General features: G+C 42.0%; 1 protein-coding gene across 2 annotated transcripts in view; it reads right to left on the bottom strand.

Moving 5' to 3' along the window:
* The window catches only part of CDH11 (cadherin 11), a 149,623-nt gene that overhangs the window by 37,954 nt on the left and 87,302 nt on the right, over nt 1-24,367 (bottom strand). For both annotated transcript variants that reach the window (XM_007457320.1, XM_007457321.1), the window contains exons 3-6: nt 10,216-10,613; nt 5,384-5,678; nt 2,044-2,163; nt 64-231 (exon numbers count right to left, since the gene is read on the bottom strand). In XM_007457320.1, the coding sequence (XP_007457382.1) occupies nt 64-231; nt 2,044-2,163; nt 5,384-5,678; nt 10,216-10,443 (811 nt within the window). In that variant the 5' untranslated portion in view covers nt 10,444-10,613. The remainder of the gene's footprint in view (nt 1-63; nt 232-2,043; nt 2,164-5,383; nt 5,679-10,215; nt 10,614-24,367) is intronic.

Raw genomic sequence — 24,367 nt, 5'->3', positions numbered from 1 at the left:
ATGGGTCAGAGAAGAGTTGGCTGTGGCACCGTTGGAATGTGAAAGCCAAGCCCACCTACTTACTCTGTGGAAACTTTGGTGGGTTGTCATTGACATCAGTCAGTGTGATCGTCACTTTGGTTGTCCCTGAGAGTCCACCCATGTGTCCACCCATGTCCTTGGCCTGGATCACCACGTGGTACTCCTCCTTAGCTTCCCTGTCCATGTTGGGAAGGGCTGTTCTGATGATACCTGGACAGGTGAGCAGGGAACATCACAGATATTCATTGATAACATTATAACAAAAAAGATCTAGGCACAGGGGAAGCAAAGATGAATAGAACAGCACCTGCCCTCACAGAAGAGTCACTCCAACATGGCAATTATCATCAAAAGTAGCCATATCTGGAGCATCATGTAGATATATTTTCTAGCAAATTGTCATAATTATTAATATAGCATTAAAATTTTATGTTTTATATGTTGTAAATGCAAGTAATAACCTCATCCTTCTCAGGTGTGACACTTAAAGATCCTAAAGACTGATATATTTGAGGACGCACTGCATGAACATCAGTAACATAAACCCATGCTTTTGGACTGCCAGCAGAATCTTTTGACTATCTATGCCTGCGTGCAATTCTTAGAGACATTTCTATGGTCCATATTAAGTTAAAAGTAGAAGGCGATATATTAAAATGTTAATATTAATTTTGTTTAAGTGTATACCAAATGGGTTAAAAATATATACAATGCTTATACAAACACTTACTGTCTACTATCCGCTATCACTGGAAACAATGATACGTTAATAATTGAATTCGACATCATCTCTGGATATTAGCACATTATTGGTGTGGAAACCATGCTCACTTAAATCTTTTGGGAACATATTCAAGCTTTTTCTGTCTGTAGATAACGGTAACATTTATACTGGAAATATAAGAGAGTGCTGTGGAAGCTTTAAGCCCTTATCCTTTTCTGACCCTGACGTTTGTATGTTTCTCAGCAACATCCTTGAACTCACTGAGCCTCGTTTTTCTTGTCTGTTAAATAATTTGGTAGGTTCAAATAGGTGGTTCTTAACTATGAGTCCCTGAGACACGAAAGTTGCAACTGGAGTCCTTCCATTAATTTTAACATCTCAAAAATCCATATGAAATCCCACATTTATCCTTGGTTAATCTGAAAATTAATTGGCAAAATTAATTGGTAAATGCCTTTGATGAAATCATAGCAAGTAGCCCCATAAATTGTGATCTGAAGCAAAGAGGCTACAAATAAATGATTACATAGGTAAGTGGAAATTATATTCAATAAGTGGGCAAAGTATCTGATTGGCAGGCTATATATATACATATAAACATATATATTTGATAAGTTTTAACTATAATAATAAAACACATGGGGGTATATTGTGGAAAAAAGAAATGAGTTTGGGGTATAATATTGTGGACTAGCAGGTTCACAGGACTTTAGTGTTTATTCTAATAAAAGGATCCTAGAATCAAATTTGGTACAAATGGAGTGAAACATTTTGGCGTGGGTTTTGATTGTTTGTATTTGTTCACTCTTTCGGTTTGCTGTTTGTTTTCTGTACGGAATTTGCAGAGCCTCCTTCTTGGATGCTAACGCCCGCTGGGAATCTAAGCACAGTGGAGGAGGTTGGGGATATGCCTCCTCCCAGAGACACACATTAGCATCAGTTCCCACCCCCATCATCCCCAGCCCTGGCTTTGAGAGCTGCCAGTTTTCATACCAGTCTTCAAGTCCTGTGGTCTCTTAATTTGGATCCACAGTTGAATTTTATGATAAAACATACTTTAAGATAAATTCTTAAGTTTAAGTAGAATTTTAAGATATGATTTTAAGAGAAAAGTTGCATCTAAGATTATATTTATTACTGTGACATGGTGCAATACAGACAGTATCTAATCCTCACAATAGTCTTGTTAGGTGGCCCTTTTTATATTTTAGAAACCTAAGACTCAAATAGGTTTTAGTGAGCAGGCCTGGACTCCTTATTCACAGTGTGTCGCAAATTGCAATGCCATTCCACGGTACCTGTCTGTGCTTCGACTGAAAAGTAGGGTTGTCCTTCCAGGATACTGTACACTAACTTGGCACTGTTTCCATAGGTGGGGTCGTCTGCGTCTGAAGCGGTCACCTGGATTACTGACGTTCCTTAAAAGTGAAATACAGTCATTAGCAACAGTCCCTCAGCTTTTCAAATTATATTCTAGTTTGCAAAGTTTTATCTTAAGATTAAAAACTGAGGAGAGCCTCAAAATTATTCAACATGCTTTCATTTTCCGGGGTTGAGATGCAAAAATAACCTCCTTCCCTCCCTCTCTCCCTTCCTTTTTGTTTAATTCCCATAGCTTAAAAATGAACTTTCTATATTCATAGTGCATCCTGCTATACTTAGTAGTTAAAATAATAATATGAACATTATTGCAAAAACATTCTAAGACCCATGCAACTGGAATGTTCAGTATATCAAATAATTAAATAAAAATCTTCCCAAATAGTATAATAAAGGATAATTAATGATGAATTGCTTTTCATGAAAGGACAGAGTGCAGTCCTCCATCTGTAGCAGAGCAATAAATACATCATTTTATTGTTGCTTTGCATGTAATAAAATGGCTGCTAATACTACATTTTAATTAATTGATGGCTATAAATATTGTACAGAATGTTGTTCCCTACTGGCATGAAAATTGCATCTTCCCATCTCTAACAGGTCTGGTAGTCATATAACAGAAGCCGCCAGTAGACATCTGGTGAGATCTAAGGCAAGCATTTGTGGGTCACAATGGAAGGAAACCAGAGAATTGAAGGAAGATGGGATTCTGTTTTTCCTAGAAAAAAACCTCTGTTCCCTGATGGTCACAAGTATCTGAGGGCATGAAATGCTGGGCTTCAGAATGGGGCAGGGGAGATGCTCAAGGGAGAGAGCTGGTTATTAACAGAATTCCTCTGTGCCAGGCATTGTTTGGGGCATGTTCCATGTATTCTGCCCCTCTGCTGGGTGTTTTTACATTCACTGTGCTTGTGAGGTACTTAGTATGACAGGTAGGAAGTTTTGCAACCAATTTCTCAGAGTGGGTTATTGCCAGAGTCAGGAGTCTAACCTCTACCCAGCAAACAACCAAACCCAAGTTCTTTCCGAGACAGTTTCAGCAGAGGGGCCAGGTTCTATGTGAAAGGCAAGGGAGTCCATTTACACAGCCTTCTGACAACGCTTTAATTTACAAGGCTGTGAGTGATTTTCACATGGCATAAAAATAAATCTCACTTTTTTCCTGTAATTCATTTTTTCGTACAAATAACTTTTTTCTGAGCATTTCCCACATAACTAGGCACTATTCTAAGTAGTGGAGATTTATAAGGGAGTTAATAAGCTCTATTCTCTACCTTCAAGGTAGAGCTAGGGAAAGTATTATTTTTTTATGCTTAATTTGCTTCGAGGAATCCACTAAGTTCATTACAACTCTTTGTATTTTACATCTATGTTGTTTAACTCTCATTAGAGTTTACATTATCCTCATTGTATAGATGACAAAACAAAAACTGAGAAAGATGTAAGTTGTTGTCTGGGTTGACCTGGCTGGTCAGAGGCACAGCCATGATTCCAACCCAGTGCTGTCTGGCAGCAGACTCTACTCTCATACGCTATGATGCAAAATCTGATGTTACCCCTTAAGCACCAAGCTGCCCCAAGAGGTGGGATCAATGAAAATTCCCCTAGAGCATCATGTTGGATGGCTGGCCTTTGTCCCCTGGCTCAGCTGCTGACACTGCTGTCCCCCTTTACTGATTTATTTGGTGCCTGCTATTTCTCATTAAAGTCCCCAGGTGAATACTGAGAAACTAAAGAATTGGGCAGGGCAAAGGGAAGAGAAGAAGGCAGAAAAGGCTCAGCTGGGTTTCCATAAAGTATGAGAAGGGTTTGACTTTAGCTGGAGGAGAAGGGGGCAATATTTTTTAGCATCAAAAGTTCTATATGCAGAATGGAAGGAGCTTAGAGTTGTAGAGTCATTTCTGTATCTAACACTCTTGAGCAAACTGATTCCCAATCTTGATGCTTAGTTTTCTCATCTGTAAAATGGCCCTGACGATCCTTCTGTTCATGGGAACTTTATTATTTTTTATTTATTTATTTATCTATTTTTGGTTGCATTGGGTCTTCGTTGCTGTGCATGGGCTTCCTCTAGTTGCGGGGGCTACTCTTCATTGTGGTGTGCAGGCTTCTCATTGTGGGGGCTTCTCTTGTTCTGGAGCACGGGCTCTAGGCGCACGGGCTTCAGTAGCTGTGGCATGCAGGCTCAGTAGTTGTGGCTCGCGGGCTCTAGAGCACAGGCTCAGTAGTTGTGGCGCACGGGCTTAGTTGCTCCATGGCATGTGGGATATTCCCTGACCAGGGCTCGAACCCGTGTCCCCTGCATTGGCAGGCAGATTCTCAACCACTGCGCCACCAGGGAAGCCCTCATGGGAACTTTAAATCTCTGATTCGCATAAGCATACTCACTCCCTGATTAGTACAGCTCTGATCATTGTCTGAAAACCAAATCCTTCTTAATATGAGGCATGCTTCTCAAAAGACCACAACTACATGCATTCTATAAAGCCAAACAAAGGTTACTGCCAGGGGAAGGTAGCTAGTTGAATAAATCTTTCACAGAATTGTCCTCTAACAATGTGATGTGTCTTTATGCATGATAAAAGACATAGCTGCTTCTGAATTATTCTAACAGATGATGACATAGTGTCATGGTTAGATATATATTCTGGATTGACTTAATAGCTCAGATGACCTTGAATAAATTCATTAACCTGTTTCTAGCTTGGGTTTCCCATCTGCAAAATATGTCAAATAGGACCTACCTCATTGCAAAGATGAGTCACTGCCAAGATTAAATGCAATACTGCATGTAAATCATTAATTAGCATGGTGCCTACATGGTACAAATACTGCTATTACTTATTGAACACCAACATGCACTAGTAACCAGGTGTATGTTATTTCTAATCCTGCATGACTAGAAACTTTTATCCCCATTTTACAGAGGAGAAACTCGGGCTAAGAGAACAGATGCAACTGATTCCCAGTCACAAGGTTAATAAGCACCAGGGCCAGGATGACATGGATTTGATTACGTTTTTCCTACTCTTCCACACCTCCTCATATTTTGTCAGCTTAGAGTTTAAAACCTCAGGGCAATTTAAAATATTTGAAACGTCAGCTACATATATGAAATTTTTTTGTTTGTTATTCTGCCATAGAAGATACAGCATAAATTCTACTTCCTGATTTGGGAGAATAGGCACGAGCCTGCCCACCCACAGAGACACCAGGCCTGCAGGTGGAGTGGGTCCGCCCTCCCCTGCCCTTACGTACCCACGTTGGACCTCTCGGGCACGTTGGCATGATAGGTCTCATGTAAGAACTCGGGAGGGTTGTCATTAATGTCCTGGACCTTGACGATGAATTCTGATGGCGGCTCCAGGGGCCGGTTGGTGTCCCTGTCCACCGCCTGAGCCATCAGTGTGTACTGGGCTCTCTCCTCTCGGTCCAATGTCTTGGTAGCATGAATGTTCCCTGATTTGTCATCAATCACAAAAATGGTTCCGGCTCCTTCACCTGAGAGAATGTATTTAATGTTCCCATCACCAGAGTCAATATCGGAATGAAGCTAGGAAAAGAGAAATCGAGATTTGTAATTCCATGACGGATGCACTGGGGAGGTAGAGGCACACTTACATGCTATTGAGACAATACACTGTTCACACACACACACACACACACACACACACACACACTGAGAGGGAGATGTTCTCACCCCATTTTACAAATGAATAAATGTAATCTTAGAGAAGATAATTGTCTTGGCCAAGGTCACACAGCTGGGGAGCAGTGAAGCCAGGGTCCAGACATTTTTAAATTTTAAGACTCATGTTCTCCCTCCCCCTCTCCCATAACATATGCACACATACAAAATATATATAATATACATTAGTTCAGTTATTTTGAAAGAAATATGCACATACTATAGAAAATAAAAAACACTATTTGTGCAATAAGTAAATCTTATAAGTTCTGATTCCCATTCCTTCTTTTTCCCTGCTCAGAGACAGCTCTTATGACCAGTTTCTTGTGAATCCTCTAAGACATATTCTATGCATATGTAAGAATATCTATACAGATACACGTGCTTTGGTTTATTTTTACACAATAAAGTGCATAGTGCACATACCACTCTTCACCTCTGCTTTCCTACCACAATAAATTCAGAGGACCCTTCCACACTGGTACATATAAATCGACCTCATCAATTGTATGGATGTTATTATAATTTCAGTCCTCTTCCAAAGGACACTAAGATTCCAAAGGACACCAGGCTTTTGTTACTTCAAACAATCCATTGGTCAGACTTTCTGAAAGACCTGCTGTGTGGCACAGGACGTATGAGGAGCTGAGGATGGAACCTGCCTGAACAAGCCCCCATTCCCTTCTTAAGCATGGGGTGAGTGGGGTGGGTTGATATATGTGCAGCTCTTAGACTATAGAAAGACTATATATCCTTGGGATTTTCCCCTCTGTTGACAAAGCCCAGAGAAATGATGGAACTTGCCTAAATCCACAGTTGGCAGGGCCAGGAAGTCATCCAGGTCTCCTAATTACCCACCTGTGTCTTCTGCCTTGACGCTGCTCTGTGTGTTGTAACATGGAACTCCCCCCGAAAGACCACATCCAGTTTTCCTGTAGCAATAAACTCTTTATTGTACCTTGTTGCCCAACCTCAATTTCTGCAGCTATCATCTTGATGAGTTCCTCTGCCCTCATCTTACCCTTTGCGGGAAAAGATAAGCATTACTTTCACCATTCTCATAGGCTTCAAGAGTAAAACCAAGTGGATAAAAAGCCCTTGGTTCTACCTACTACGTAAGAAAACCTAGTGTAGACTAAAAAGCTTTATTCAAATGACATTGAAATATAATAATGCTTACTACTTATAATTATTATCTTATGATTTATTATTATAATTCCATTTTAATATTATTAATGCAATTTAAATTATTATTATTATGAAACCAAGGCTTAGAAAGCTTGTCCAGAATCACAAAGCAGGATTGAACACATTGCTTTAAAAATTTTTTTGTATTGTTTCAGTTTCCCCCAAAATATCTAACTGATTTACAGTGCCTTGGTGAAACACCAAATATTTCAGCTCAGGGGGATACCTGTAGGTACAAATTACATGTTGATTTTAGTCTATAGTGCTTCTCAGGAAAAGAAAAAAGCATACTTTCCTTCAGAACTTGTTATTCATAACAAGCTATGTGCCGTCATGAAATTATGACTACACATTTCTCATGAATAAGGCAGTTTGCGAGTAATATACAAAGCTATTGGAATATATGAAGCTACAAAGGATGACCCAAATTGCCCCAGTCTTCATACAAGTTTCCACAGTGAGGGCAGGATCCCTGCCCCCATTCCTCTGGCTCCCCACCTAACCCCCAATAATAGTTTATGTTAATTTGTTTTCCCTGCCTCAGACCTGGCAAAAGTCAGGGGCTCAGCCATGTGAATGCGCAACAAGGAAATCAATGCAACACTTACTTTAATGGGAGTGTTTAGACAAGGAATGTTTCTAGGGACCTTCATATATTACATATGAATTTGGCAAGACTCTTGGGAATTAAACACATTTCATGATCAACCAAATAACTGAAAAACATTCAAATATACTGCTCATTATTTTTATCTTGTTTTCAGAGTTCAAAGTTGGATATAAATTCCTTTTTTTCCCTCTCCAACAAAGATGATCCATACAACCAACAATGATATTTATTAGTTTCAACACAAAAGGCAGTTTGGCAAACCATTCAGTGCTATCAAGGGATCAGTTACTGAGGTGTACACAGCCAATTCCTAACTCCCAAGACTGATGGCATCCCCTCTGCAGAGCACAGCATGATGCAGACGGTGCTCTAAGAGTCCGTGGTTTGCCAAATTTCACTTTTTTTTTTTTTTTTTTTTTTGCGTTACGCGGGCCTCTCACTGTTGTGTCCTCTCCCGTTGCGGAGCACAGGCTCCGGACGCGCAGGCTCAGCGGCCATGGCTCACGGGCCCAGCCGCTCCGCGGCATGTGGGATCTTCCCGGACCGGAGCGCGAACCCGTGTCCTCTGCCTCGGTAGGCGGACTCTCAACCACTGCGCCACCAGGGAAGCGCCCCAAATTCCACTTTTTGAGAGCACCTTATATCACTCAACCTTGAATGTCATCAAGTCAAAGGTTTTTAGGGAACAAGTCATCTAGTCTAATCCTCCTATTCATGGGGAACTACAGATCAGCATTGTCTCAAAAGGAAGTTCCATAGGATCCAACCACTTTATTTCTTTTTACCCCCATCCAATCCGACATCAGCCTCATTTTCGTGTGTCTAGATTTTCCATCCTCTTCCATCTGCTGACTTTTAGGAGACATGACACCTGCTTGCTCCACAGAGATGCTGAAATGGCCCTCTAGGTCCTGTCTCTTCTGCATTCCCCACCCTAATACACACCCTGCTCCTCACTGAGAAAGTCCCCGTGGCAGATGTTCTATTTTCTCAGAACAGTTCATGCACAGCTCTCCACATTGTTCAAGCCACACAGTTCCTGCTGTGGCTCAAGTCTCTTCTTCCTCTCTGGGCATACAGCCCATCTCCTCGATGGAAGGAATTCTATGTGCCAATTTTTTCCCTGTGCTCCATTTCTCAAGGATACTTCTACTTTGGGTGTAATCTTTCCATTCTGGATATAAATGATGAAATTGCTCTAGTACATCTCTTCAAAAAGGCACTTTTCCAACCCTTAACAATATTACTGAGATGCTAATACGAACCTCCTCCAAAGATGTCAATTCCATAAATATGGAATGCTATTCTCAAGTTAAGCAGCAACTAAGATAACTTCATTGGAATCTATGAGGCTGAGAAATGAGCACCCCACAAATCTGCTCTTGTCCCCTTCCCCCTTCACAGGATAACTTTTACTCGTCCTTCAGGTCACAAGTTATTACCACTGTCTCCATGAAACTTCCCTTCATCCCTCCCAAACTTTACCATGTAAACTGAATTGCTAGTGAATTTCTTCATTATTCTACTCCTTGTTTTAGTTTTTGAATTGCTTAGGTAAGTGTCTCTTTTCCACTAGTCCCTGAACTCTTTGAGACCAAGGACTATTTTACCCTAGTTTACCATTTGCCTCACTCTGTACCTTCCCATAGCAGGCTTTATGTTCTTATGTGTGTGAACACCTATCTCCTCGCAGTTAAGGTCACTGTTCTCTAAAAGATGGCTGTATGTTTTACCATAACTGATATAGCAGACAGTCAGTTTTTCAAACATATTTTTTTGTTTGTTTTTGATTTTTTAATTTTGGCTGTGCTGTGAGGCTTGCAGGGTCTCAGTTCCCCGACCAGGGATTGAACCCGGGCCTCCTCAGTGCGAGTGCCGAATCCTAAGCACTAGACCAGCAGGGAACTCCCTCAAACATATTTTGAACTCTCTACCCTTGCACTTTTTGGAGGGGGTACACAGAGAATGCAGGATTTCTCAGTAGTACTAAGACTCTCGAGCCTTCTGAAATGGGTTTTGCCATCCCTAAGCCAAAGTGGATAAAATTCCACCCATTCTTATGACACATCCATTCATCTTGTCGAATATTCACAGAGGCGTCCCCAAAGCTGGACTTTGGTACAGAACCTGGGGATACAAAAATAACGCTGTTCCTGATGGAAAGTAGCTTAGGGTCCAGTGAGGGAGATAGATGAATATGTAGACATGTGTACTACAGAAAGGAAAGCTATGATGAAGAGTCCAGAGCATCATAAAAACACAAACGATGGCATCCAAGTTTGGGTTTGGATGTGGTAGGGGAAATCCCCCCAGTTGGAGAATGGTTAAATAAATAATCATCATTTCTATTCAGTAGACTACTGTGTAGCCATTAAAAAAGAGAGTTTTGAGGGCATAACATCAAATGGAAAAGTGAAGTGTTAACATAGATAAGTCTATGAACTAAAAAAAAAAAAAAAAAGCCTACAAGGATGTATGAACAATGATTTTGTGGTTTTTACTGATGGCCAGACCATTATTATTTCCCCTCCTATATTTTTGTTTTGACCATACCCTAGTACAGGGATGGTGGAGAGGGAGAAATGTGGGTGACAGCAGCCTTACCCTGCCCACGAGCACGGGGTCAGGCCCGGTGTACTCCTCTATCACGAAGAACTGGTTCCAGACCCAGCCTCTCTTGGAGCGCTGCAGCACCTGGCCCTCCTTGCCCTTCTCGTGGTGCCCGTGGAACGAGGGTCGCAGGTGGCTCCTACGCTCCGTGGCGAAGGCCTGGCTGTGGCACAGCATGCCCAGGCACACCAAGGCGGCTTGTAAACAGTAGTTCTCCTTCATTTTTGGTTGCGTGGTAGGCACAGGAGAATGCGGCTGTCACCCCTTCCAGCGACTGTGCTGCGGCCTGGCCACTGGTGGCCTCCCACGTGTCACGCCGAGCTCTCTCGGACTGGAATGTTTCTCCTCGCTGAGCACATCACGTCAGGGCTGCCCACTTCCCCGGTCGGCCTCTGCAGGGAGAAAGAAAGGTCAGACTAGTCGCAGGCTCCATCCCCACTTCATTTCAATTCCATTCTGTAAACACTGACCCACTTTGGACCCTGTTAGGGCTTTGCTCTGGGTACTGAGGATGCAGAAGCCAGTGAGAAATAGTCCCTGCTCTCTGGCTGTTTACCACGCGGTGGGTAAGATAAACACATACACGAAGAAACCCCTCAAGGTCTATATAAGGATAAAACGTGTGCACTGTGGAATCCAGCTGCCCAGGTCTGAGTGTCAGTTTTACCATTTACTAGCTCTGCGTTTGGGGTAAGCCGACACTGAGCTCAGCTTGCTCATTTATGAAATGGGCTCGCGAATCGAACTCACGGCAAGATCTACACAGGGATACATGAGTAATACCCCTAAGTCTCTTAGCACAAGGCCTGCTATACAGTAAACGCTTCATATTTATCTGTTACTATTATGATCATAACTGTGCTTGGGTATGTTTTTGTAGTAGGGAAACTTAGGGCATTATGGGTGGCCAGGAGAGGAACACATAATTGATGGGGGTTGAGGATGAAGATGGCAGAGAGTGGGGACCGTTAAGGAGGACTTCCTGGAGGATGGGATGGATGGGCACAACCATCAGATGAGTTACTGTGATAAGAAGGGGATGGATGGGATGTCCAGGTAGAAGGAACAGCATGCCCCAAAGCCCAGAGCTGGTCACAAGCATAGCACGTCCCAAGACTGTCCAGCTTACTGGATGGTATAAGAAAGGAGGAAGCCAGCAATGAATCCTTCTAGATATGGGAGGTCGGGGCAGACCCTAAGATGGTCACTGATGGCCACTAAAACATTTGTCAGTGAAATAATGGGTCAGATTCTCATTGTTGGATCAATATAGTGTCAATTCAGTAAAGCAAGATTTGCTCTTGTCCGGTCCAGTGTCCACCCAAGAACCTGAAGATCCTACCTTAACCTGACAGTCTTTCCAAGGATACTTTATAAGCTCTCTCCAAAAAGGAAAAGCAAAATAAAACAGAATCCCCACCAGCTGGTCCAAAGGTCTTGTTCCTGGCACCCAGCCATGACTCAGCTACTCATCGATAGTAAAGATGAGCTGCTAACGCCTTTCCATGCCTCTTGTGGTTTCTCACCTACAGTCACTCCAGTCCTCTCTCTAGCACTCTGGTTCTTCTCTCTGGTCCTTAACTCCTGCCTCAGGTCTCTGGGCTTCTTCACGGGACTTTGTTTTTCTGGTGCTGGAAACTTAATTCTCCCCTAAGGAACTTCCAAAGCTCATTCTCCTATCTTAGGATCCTACACCTTCTTCTGGACAGTCATCCTCTCCCCTTGGAGCAACTCTCAGAAACAAGTCGGACCCCTAGTTCCCAGAACCAGACTGTTCTCACTACCACCCCCATCCCCAACGGGAGGGACTCTCAGAAAGTTGCTGGGCTTGGAGGATGACACTTCATTTCAACACCAGTGGGTCTAAATGAAATTGGTGAGATTCTTTTTTTTTTTTTTAATTGAGAGGTATAGTTGATTTATAACGTTGTGTTAGTTTCAGGTGTATGGCAAAGTGATTCAGTTATATGTGTGTGTGTGTATATATAGGTTTATATATACATACATATATATATATATATTCTTTTTCAGATTCTTTTCCCTTATAGGCTATTACAAAATATTGATTATCATTCCCTGTGCTATACAGTAGGTCCTTGCTGGTTATATATTTTATATATAGTAGTGTGTATATGTTAATCCCGAACTCCTAATTTATCTCCCCCACCCCATTTCCCCTTTGCTAACTCTAAGTTTGTTTTCTGTGTCTGTGGGTCTATTTCTGTTTTCTAAATAAGTTCATTTGTATCATTTTTTTGTAGATTCCACATATAAGCAATATCATATGATGTTTTTCTTTCTCTGTCTGGCTTACTTCACTTAGTATGATAATCTCTAGGTCCATCCATGCTGCTGCATGTTGCTGCAAACAGCATTATTTTGTTCTTTTTTATGGCCGAGTAGTATTCCATTATATATATATATATATATATATATATATATATAAGCTGCTAATGCCTTTCCATGCCTCTTGTGGTTTCTCACCTACAGTCACTCCAGTCCTCTCTCTAGCACTCTGGTTCTTCTATATATATCTCACATCTTCTTTATTTATTCCTCTGTTGATGGACATTTAGGTTGCTTCCATGCCTTGGCTATTGTAAATAGTGCTGCAGTGAATGTTGAGGTGCATGTATCTTTTCGAATTATGGTTTTCTCGGGTTATATGCCCAGTAGTGGGATTGCAGGATCATATGGTAACTCTAGTTTTTTAAGGAATTTTCATACTGTTCTCCATAGTGACTGTACCAGTGAAACTGGTGAGATTCTTGAGTGTTGTAGGAATAAAAACCATCACCTAATTCTTTGCTATACGATTTGGATGAAGTGGTTAGATGGGGTCGAGGGGAATAGGAAAGAGAGAGAATGCATCTTGGCAGAGTGGAATGTACCTAGATTTGGAGGTCAGGTAAACGTGAATTGGAACACCACTTCTATATATTTCAGTCAGGGTGGCCTTCGACATGTCAGTCAGGCACTCTTAGCCCCCTCAGTCTCATCTGAACAATAGGGATGACAAGAATTGGTACACACATGCAGGGCTGAAGACAGAGAGGGAACTGGGCACACGCTGGATCTCTTCCTCTCTTTCTAGAGCTCCACAGTCCAAGCATGCAGCCCTCACTCAGCAGAAGGAAATGCTCTTGCCTTGCAGGTGGAGATGCCCAGAAGACAGGGGTGAGGTGCTTTCTCTAAGAGAGGAATTGAGGAATAAGAGTTACATGGAGGTACCACAGCCTTAGAGGTCTCAAAAATAAGGGAACTGGTGGCATTCTAATTTGCTGGTGCAGAACCCCTTTTCTTCTGAGACTCTTTGATTTCATCAACCCAAGCCTTTCTGCTCCTTTGTAATATGGGAAAATGTTATCTGGGGAGGCCACAGATGTGCATTCATTTCAGGCGTCCATCACTGTCCTCAGGACCATTTTATGATGTTTTATGCAAGTTTCTTTTCAGGGGATAGGGAGTTTAGTATTTGTTGTAGACAGACTCTGGGATATGTAAAAGGCTGTGTGGAAGAGAGAGAAAGATTCAAAAGGCAGTGTCATCACTTAACAGCTTCACCCTGAGACTCAGGCATATCAATACTACATCAAATGCTGTTTCTTACAAGGCAAACTGACTGCATGGAAAGAGCACGGGGAGGGACCAGAAGGAGTTTGATCCTGCACTGAGGCAATGTGAAGCCATAGGAAGATACCTGCAGTTAGGTCAAAAAGCCAAAGATATGATTAAGAATCTGCACTTAGCTGGTAGTGGGACCTCCCTCAGCTCCGAGAGTGGTGGCTCTGCCTCATTCCCTGTAAAGTGAAGCCATTGGGTGATATTTTCTACAAGCGGTTTTCCGGTTCATGTTCTTGTTTGGAGTTGGGGTGAGATATCTTGGGGGCACTTCTGATTCATATACCATCTCCTTACTATACTGGTTTCCTCTTAATGGTTGGGATGATATCTTATTCACAATTAGATGGCCAGTGCCTGAGCTCAAAGCAGGACACCAGTAAAAGCTGAATGTATGATTTGAACCCGATACTTCAAGTTCAAACTTGATATTGCCACCATAGAATCTCAAGAAGAAGAAATAGAAAAGAAAAAGCATATGGTGCAACAAGATCTCTGCCCATTTTACACTATGCCAATTAGTAAGTGTTCATTCACACGGTGATAAATTATTCTTGCATATAAACTGTGAAGCGTATTTGAAAGAAAGGGTTTAATTAAAGTTGATATTTCTGCACCTCTTTCTTCTGGCTGCCATTTTGCTGTAAAGCACAATTATTTCTGACACTAAACGTGCTGAAACTAGATGACAACTTTCTTTTTCCTTTACAGAAGAAAAATTCTAGCGTGATACTAATGAATTTAAGAGTTTCCACATGACCAATAAACAATAAATTTCACCCTTTGTTAAAAAGGTGAAATTATCTATTTTCTTCTGTTGGAGAGAGTAGCAAAATCAACTTGCTTTTAAAAGTAATTCCTTGAAACCATTATTTATAAATGCTTATATGGCTGTATGTACAATATAAAGTTATTTTAATGGTTAATCTCAGGTATGTTAAGACGAATTTTAAGACATTCTTTTTTAATTCAATTTCAGAATGAAAATTTACTTAGCAAAAGCTTTTTCTAGCTATTGCTCTAAAAACTTTACAAATAGTAACTCATCCATTAATTTCTATAACAAACTGATGAATAGATACTGTGAATATTCTTATTTTAAAGGATTGAAACTGAGGCCCGGATAGATTAAGCAACTTGTGCAAAGTTATGCTTCAGATAAATCGTAGTGCTGAATCTCAGCCCATGACGTTTGGCTTTAGAGTCTGTGTCGTTAACCAGTGAGCAATACCAGCTATCACCACTTGTTGGTTTCTGACATTCATAAGGAGACGATATGGACACTGTGATAAAAACAGTAACCTAGATGCCACATGCAGTAAACCAGTATGAGAACCTAGTATATACTCATAATATGACTATGATGAAAATGTTAATAACTGTAAACATTTGTCCAGTGTTCTTGTCTGCCTAACATTCTTCTAAGTGCTTTCAATGAGTTGAGTCATAAATTTTCACAATAACTCTGCACAATAGTATTATTGTTATCCCCATTTTACAGATAAGTAGTCTGAGGCATAGCAAGATTAAGTAACTTGCTCATAGTTACAGAGCCAGCAAGTGGAGGAGCTGAGATATGAACACTGGATGCTTGGTTCCAAGACCTGCATTGTTATCCCCTATAATCCCATGTGATATTGCCTCTCTAAGAGAAGGCTGAAGATCAAATATGGACACATATCATAAGACATATCATAATAGTCTAATGATGAAAATAATTTAAGTTTTGGTGGCACTCTGGTGGGGGGTAATACTGTAACTAAAATATTAAACCAAACTAGAAAGAGGAAGGTAAAGCATTTTATAGCAATGATCAGAGTGAAGAGGAACAGGAAGTGATTGTATCAGTTCATCAACGACACAGTACAACCAGGTCCTTGAACAGCACTAGTACACAAAAGTAAGTCTTTGCTTTTTATTTTTAAACACCCTGTTTCAGAATTTCTATGTGTATAGGTTAAAAAAGATGTGTTCAGAAAGATTATTATTATTATTATTTGGAAAGCCTTCTAAAATCTAGAGATCTGGTTGATGTATGCAGTGGTACAGAGTCTGCAGGAATCACTCATGAAAATGAACAGGAGACCGCCCTCCTAAGAAGACCTTCATGCTGTTAACAACTAAGGAAATATATCAGTGTTCTAACTGGTTTTAATAAAGACCCCCCAAGGCAGTTCTTGAACAATCCTTCCATTTAAGCACTTTCTAGCAGTATGCCAGAATGTCTAAGCATTGAGGTTCCACTAAAACGTACAGGAGGACTTTATTTTATGATGGGAGGATATTGCTTGCAAGGAAAAATAAATGTTGTTGAAAGTCACAGGAGTAATAACATGACAGGAAAATGGATTTGCAAAACCACCAGCTCTAAGTGGAAGGCTCGCCCCTCTATCTTGAGAGTAGATAGCCCGTCATAAGCTACTGCACCTTGAGCATAAAACTCACTGTGCTTGCTTTTGTCTCCGTTAAAAATGACATACGGGTGTTTAAGTATATTTGGACTCGTGCTGGAAATTGTTATCGGGTAGAGAAAAAAAGACGAAAACGCTTAGCAAAAATCAAACGGCTTTCGTTTTTTAGCTTTCTCCTCCCCCACAGAGCTGGAAGGATCAGACAGGCTGCCCTGTTCTTTTCATTTCCAGGGAGTTAATTTACAGTTAAAGACAGGTTATCTTTACAGGTTATCATTACATTAAGAATATTACCGAGCCCACCAGAACTCAAAATCTTATTCTGCAAGTGCAGTGTCCTCTTGTCAGGAGCTCAGGGGCTCTGGTCCCCACTGCAACAAACACAGCTTTGTGACCAATCGGATTCCATTATGCAAATTAATTCAAGCATATTTTATTCCCCGTTCAGATCTCATCACTCAGCACTGAGCTGGTCTCTAGTTTCCAATCAAATCACAGGAATTATGCCATGTCTGTGGAAATCACAGAGAATGGAGAGAGGAAGTATTACAAGAACTACTGAATCACATTTCTTCCCCGATTTCTACGCTTGGAGCAAAGCGTGAGCTTGCGGTAAGTCACTTCTGCTCAGGTGCAGAATACACAGCAGAGACTGCCAAGCAGGCATTGTATATGTTACTCCACTCTCTGATACCTAATTCAAATGTTAAAGTAGGTAGCAAAGGGCTTCCCTGGTGGCGCAGTGGTTGAGAGTCCGCCTGCTGATTAAGGGGACACGGGTTCGTGCCCCGGTCCGGGAAGATCCCACATGCTGCGGAGCGGCTGGGCCCATGAGCCATGGCCGCTGAGCCTGCGCGTCCGGAGCCTGTGCTCCACAACGGGAGAGGCCACAACAGTGAGGGGCCCGCGTACCGCAAAAAAAAAAAAAGTAGGTAGCAAAGAGGGCTCCTTATCAATGACCATGATGTGCTTTAAGGGCAAGTGGAATGTTTAAAGCTATTCCATATAAGTTTCATTCTCTGCTTCTAGAGAAATAGAGGACCACAGGAGTGTCAGCTTTGGAAGTGAAAAGATCAGTCCCTGCCTGGTATTGGGAAGGCCTGGGTCCAAATCCTAGTTCCATCACTTATGGGCTATATAAAATTAGGTAATGATAGTTTAAATTATCCTTGACGAGGTGCTTGATTTTTCTAGTACTCGGCAATATACTCAGGGCTTGATACACACCATTTAACTGTATTTTCACCACAACTGTATGTAAATATCACCCACAGTATTATCTACAATGAAACTGAGGTTGTGAGTGATTAAGTAAATTACTCAAGGATACACTCTGAAACACGGGCAAGGCTGCAATTCAAATTCAGATTTATGTGACTGCAAAACCCATGCTTTGGCTTTACCTGGCTCCCAAACACTAAGAGTCCATGTTCCTGATCTTCAACACAAGGACATGGTTTAGACTATCTCCAAGGATGGTCTAAACTCCATATTGTATTTGACATTGAAAAAAATCTTTGTTAGATGTGAATTTCATTTAAGCATGTACAGTCAGCCTTTATATTCTTAGGCTTTTGTGGCCACAGAGTATCCTAGAAATCCATCTTAAGCCCCCAGACCCCAAACATATAGAATCATTCACTGATTATTTATTAATCTTTTCAAGTAATTAAATCATCTTCAAATGATAAGATGACTAAACACAATCTGTGATATGAAGAACTTATTATTTTTGCTCTACTCAATCCTTAAGATAGTCTTTTTCTCACTGTAATATTTTAAAATGTTAATCATTAAGATGAATAAAATATATCATCACATATAGTTAATAACACTGTCATCAGTATCATCTCGGGCTATGAATACACACCCTATATGAATGTGTGGAAAGAGAGAGATCTTATTTTCCCTTTTTCTTCTGCATGAGTGAAAGTACCTGAGGGAAGATTAGGGCAAAAATGGTAATGATAAACAGATGCTCGACATAATGTAACGTCATTTGTGGTATCAAAGGCCTGTACGTAAATCTCTCTTTGTCTCAGAGCAGTGAATATCTATAAAGCTTTCTTTATTTCCTGGTTCCTTCATTCAGCAGTAACTTTTCATAGTGCCAGACCTGGGTTGGACCCTGGAGGCTGCAATGCCTCTCTGATCTGTAGACTCTACTCAAACAATGGTGAGACAGTTGTCTAAGCAGATAAATGATCGTATGATGTGATAAGTGCAAACAGGACTGGGTCAAAGAACACAGAGGAATCAGTGACCACATCTCTGCAGATGAATTTGTAACATATCACTCCTGCCTTCTGGTACTTGCCTACTCCAGCCCCTTCCAAGCAAATACCTATATTAACAGTCTCCCACATCTGGAGTTTCCACTCTCACCCAGAGCCATGGATGACTGAACCACAGATAGTCCAGTGATAACCAAACCATAAACCAGCCCCTGATTTTATCATACTGTGTAACCTCGTTCAAAATGGTAACCTGGGGGGGCTTCCCTGGTGGCGCAGTGGTTGAGAGTCCGCCTGCCGATGCAGGGGACACGGGGTTTGTGCCCCGGTCCAGGAGGATCCCACATGCCGCGGAGCGGCTGGGCCCGTGAGCCATGGCCGCTGAGCCTGCGCGTCCGGAGCCTGTTGCTCCGCAACGGGAGAGGCCACAACAGCGAGAGGCCCGCGTACCGCAAGAAAAAAAAAAAAAAAAAAAAGATAACCTGGGTGAATCAGATTCACTGGGGAACTTTAATGAAAGAAAACAGGACCATTTGCCAGTTAGTAAGGGAGCTGAAACAGAAGATTATGAAGCACCTGGGGGATGGAGTAGCCACAAAGTGACATCTTATGGCCAGTGTTTCAGTGAAATCAAGGTATGAGCAAGTCAGTTAGAAACCAAACAGAAACAAACATGGCCTCTGTCCCTGAGCCACGTAAATGGCAGAGCACATGGTCCTGTTATCTGAAGATCTTGGCAATCAAGGACTTGCTCCAGCTGTTGTCTCCACAGGGCCCAGCCCTACTGATATTCTGTTTCTGAATTTCTATGAGGTTGTTTGCACTGCCCTCCCTATACATCAGATGACAATTAGCCCCTTGTACATGAGCTAACTTGAGTGCTTTCCTTTATCATCAAACAGCAAGCCTAGTAAACTATCAATACAATAATCAAGAGGAAAAGTTAGGTGGTTCTTCCCCTGGTCAAGGGTGAAGTGCTATAGCTGTGGAGATCCTTTGTTCAGATGTAGAAAATGCCTATTTCTTCTCTAAATTTCCAAGGAATGCTGGGCAATAGGGAGAGGTGTAGAACAAAAGTCAAGACACTTGTGTTGTAGCAAAGGTTCTGCCACTAAACAGTTGTGTAACCTTAGAAAAGACACCCTTCCTTTGGGACTAAGTTTCTCCTTCTATAAAATAGGAGACTGGCAACAGCCTGTTAAGGAGCTGTCTAAAGGAGCCTGTGAGTCTGTGCTGGGCTGAGACACAGCAACTTTCCCTGGATGGAGAGAGATGAAAATTCATTTAGAAGGTCTGGATCCTGCTGCACTGGCAGGGCTGCTCCATGCACAACTCCAGGAGTCCCACTTACATCAGATATAATGTGAATGGGGCCCTCTGGGACTAGGCAATGCAAGACCTGCTAATGTGACAGGTATTAAAACCCAGCATTAGGAATCAGGACTTTACCTGATGGCCAGTGGGAATCCATTAAGTTCTCTGGTCAGGGGATTGATGGAGTCCGAGCTGTCAGGGGTATACAGGATAAACCAACATGAGAAATGGCAGTTCTGACAAAACTGTTGTGAGCATGGGCTCAGGAGTCAGATGGGGTTAGAGGATTACAGCTCAAGAGCTACTACTCACTACGTGTGTGACTCAACCTCTGTAGGTCTCCACACTGCAATACTGAAGATGTGAAGAACACCAGGACCGGTCTTAACGGGGGAGTTCTAAAATGAAACAAGATGGTGCATGAAGAGAACTCCGTGTAGTACTTGACATGGGCTGGCACACAGCAGGCGATAAAGACGATAAATTAGGAGTTTTGTTTCTTCGACAAGAATACATAAATATGTACTAGAAGCCCTGGATGCATGAATATGGCATATAATACACATACAACATGCAGTACGGTGCAAGCCTCACAAAGGTCTCCAGGAGGCTGTCCATTAAGGAGATACAGACAAACCGATATTTATAATAGGGATTGCTAAATGCAATGATACTAATATATGAATCCAGGGAGACTCCTGGAGTCATTGCAATAGTTCAGGTGAGAGATAGTATCGTTCTGAACTAGAAAAATAAGCCTTGTATGGAGGAAAGGAGACCTTTCTAGAACTCATGCAATGTGAAGGGCCTTGGGAACTGGACAGATTGAGGATAGAGGATGTGACTGCAGTCTGGGGAGAGTGAGAAGACAGTGGTGCTGCTTCTGGCCTCAAAAGAAGAAGACACTGGTTTGGGGATAAAGAGCATGAGTTTGGTTTTAAACGTATTAAGCTTGTAAAGCCAATGGATTGATGCTCAAGTGGAAAGCTCAGAGTAAGTCCAGTTCCCAACTTCTTCCAGTAGTAGGTATTGTCAATGTCAGCATTGCTGTTTCAAGTTCGGACATTTTGTTGCATTAATCAATCTTAGAGTCTCAGAACTGGGGGAAAACCTAGCTTAGATTGTCCACTATTCGTCCTTCTTCAACAGACAGATGGGAAAACTGAGATACAGAAATGATAACTAACTTGCAAAATAAAAGACGGCACGAACAAAACCTAAAGACCTCACTGTATAGAGCGAAAATATAGGGGGAGGAACAAGTATCGACAGTGAAAGATAATTTTTATAACATCTACCCTGCCCTTTCCCCTCAAAACCTGGATTAAAAGCAGTCCTCCTTTTCAAACGATTTCTATGAAACGGCCAGTCCAGGTTCAAGAAAGGAACAGACATTCAGAAATAAGGACCTGGGAGCTCTTTAAAGATGATCAGTGGAGAACTGGAAGAGGAAAAGCAATCTACATATTCTCCCTAGAATGTGACATCCTGCAGAGAACCACAAAGTCTGTTTTTTAACGCATAAACAATAAGACGAGGAGTTATCCCAGGGTGGCCTTAATAACTGACAAGGGCTTGATGTGGTTTTTTGAAATAATTACTAAGGCGAGGAGAGAGAGTGCCTCCAATCACCACCTCTGAGAGCCTTTAGAATTCTGAGAAGGCCAGCCTGTGACCTCAATCCACTGCGGTCCCCGTGCATCCGTCCAGCTTAATCAGCCGCTGAACAGGAGTGAGGAATGGAGAGTCAAGCTGCTTCCAATTATCAGAAGCTTGATTTTTACCCGAGTGTGGGTGGGCTGTTCTGGAGGTCTCTTTCTAATGGACCTCCCCAAACTATGCTATCATGCTAAGAGTAGACTAAACTCTGCCATATTTTAAATGGCTTTTTTTGTATCTTTACATACCCCACAGAGAGTCCCCGCCCCTCCTTGTTTTCAGAAACCAGACACCAACAATAGCTTCATAATGATCGCATTGTGCTTTCAAATAATCCAATCTTTGAAGCCCAATTCTTTCTTTTCAAATGCATTAACATCATTTATCAAAAGTAAGGGGTTTTTTTTTGAAAAAAGTTAAGCATAAAAGAAAAGTAATGGGATACAGCAAACTAGTCAAGTGCCTTGTACGTGTGCAGAGCATTTTCTGAAGCATATGCCAAACACTCTCAGACAGGCAGGAATTTCAAAGGCAACGCTAAGTGTCTTTTGTGGGTCTCAGATGATATGGTTCACTTAATTAGATTTTCTATAATCCCAGGTTAATCCTATTGTGAATTACAGACGTGAGTTCACTTGCTTGGCAAAAACATCTACTGCTACAAATGCATTTCTGGAAAAAATACATACCTTACTTATAATTCATTACCAGAGTCATTATCACAGAGAGACCTACTTCATCCTCTCCCTCTGCCAGGAAGAAGGACCATTTCTATTCGTTTGATCACACTGTACTTTTTTTTTTCTTTTGCGGTACGCGGGCCTCTCACTGCTGCGGCCTCTCCCATAGCGGAGCACAGGCTCCCGATGCGCAGGCTCAGCAACCACGGCTCACGGGCCCAGCCGCTCTGCAGCATGTGGGATCCTCCTGGACCGGGGCACGAACCCGTGTCCCCTGCATCGGCAGGCGGACTCTCAACCACTGCGCCACCTGGGAAGCCCACACCGTCCTTTTAAGCAATTTAATAAGGGCACTTTTAACCATTCCTTTTCCCTAAGATTTGGGAACATAGCTAATTTCTCACTGAATTCCTTGCCCCTGACTACAGTGATGTATATGCCCACATGGCCTCTGCCCCTCATAGGGCTTAAAATTTAGACTATAGTGTCTCAAGAACTTTTCTGCATATTAGAATTAACCAGGGGGGAGCGAGGTTATTTGAAATATCCCATTGCCAAGGCCTTACTCTAAACCACTTGAAAGCAAAGAAACCAGGATTCAGTATTTTTGAAGTTCCCCAGGTGGTTGCAGTGTACATTCAAGCTGAGAACCACTGATCTAGAGCTATACCCGCCAATATGGTAGCAACCTAGACACATGTAGCTTTTAAAATTTAAATTCATCTAAATTAAATGAAATTTAAAATGTGCTTCCTGCACATGCTGGTCCCATTTCAAGTGCTCAATGGTGATTTCAATCATGGAAAAACAACTTCTCTTATTAGTCAGCGTTGGTCTTGGGCACTAAAACATCCTCATCTTAAGCGGAAATGTCTGTTCAGGGAATGAAGGTAGACAAAGAACTCTATTCTAGGCATTCAAAAGCTGCCATGAACTCATTGCTTACGGCCAATCATCTAGACCTCAGTTTTCCTATCTGTGAAATAAAGGGCTGGGTAACACAGTGACTCTCCACATGACATTAGCAAAATGCCTGGAAAAATCAAGAGATAGGACTACAATGGGTGGGGGATGGCTGAACCAACGGGCCCTATACTCCACGGCAAACAGGACACACAGCTAGACTGGGCAAAATGCTTCCTTGAAAAGCAGTTCAGCTGCATTAGAAAACATAAAGGAAAAAAGAAACTGCTTCTGAGATCTTGATACCTAACAGACTTGCTGTCTCAATCCAGCAACAGTAAGTAAGTTCCTGCTTCGGTGCCTATAATCTCCTGGTTTAGGGAGGAGGTCTGGGCTCAGGAAACCGTGGGACCACTGACAACCGACAGCTCACTTCACCTCTGTGAATCTGTTTTCTCTTATGAAGAGAAGGGCAAATGATGCATGACCTCCCTGGCTCCCAACTTAAGTTGAGGGTCGAATAAGATAATCGTTTGGGAAGCTCTTTGTAAAAGCATAATGTGGGCTACACAGGTGAGGGGACGCATGATGAAATGCTGACAGCAGTGGCAACTTCCATTTCTTTGAGTAATTTTTAAAGTTTTGGCTTTTAACCTTTAGTGGTGTGGATTGTAGATAAATGTAAATGACCTGTTATTGTTACAGAAAGGAGATGTGATTTCACTCCTTTTCTCTGATAAGGTTATAAAATCTGTCAGATGCTACAAATGTACGCGGGCATCCTTTTTATTTGCCCCAGGACCAAAGGGGATTCTGTAGTGGTGACTTGTGAAGAACACTGACCTCCTTGCCTAGAGGATGGTGTGTGTATTGGGGAGAGGGGGCTGGCTGATTCCAACAAGGACCCAGACTTGATAGGGATAAAGGCCAGAAATTCTCTGCAGAGACTAAGGGTCTTTCAGTTATCCTTGATATGGGATGAGAATGGAGCAATGATAAGGAGTATGGACAAAGCTGCCAAGTACTTGTCACATGAGAGGGTGGGCTCTCCTGACCGGATGAGTTAGGGAGGCCATCTTGGCAAATCACTCATTCTCCATTCAGCCTCCTTTTGAAACAGCCCAGTCCATGGGGAGGAGGGGGGTGGCATAACTGTTAGTGAGTTATCTACAAACTAGGTTCTGTTTTTTTGAGCACCTACTGTGTGGTAGGCACCTTGCTAGGTGCTAGGTGCTTTATATAGATTCTTTATAGCCTCTCTCCCTCCAGCATCTTTGAGAGTTTTGCATTATTGCCTCCTTTGTCCAGATAAGGAAACAAGGGC

This window comes from Lipotes vexillifer, unplaced genomic scaffold (assembly GCF_000442215.2).
Source record: "Lipotes vexillifer unplaced genomic scaffold, Lipotes_vexillifer_v1.1 scaffold504, whole genome shotgun sequence".
Taxonomy (NCBI): Eukaryota; Metazoa; Chordata; class Mammalia; order Artiodactyla; family Lipotidae; genus Lipotes; species Lipotes vexillifer.
This window is presented reverse-complemented; position numbering and strand designations above follow the sequence as displayed.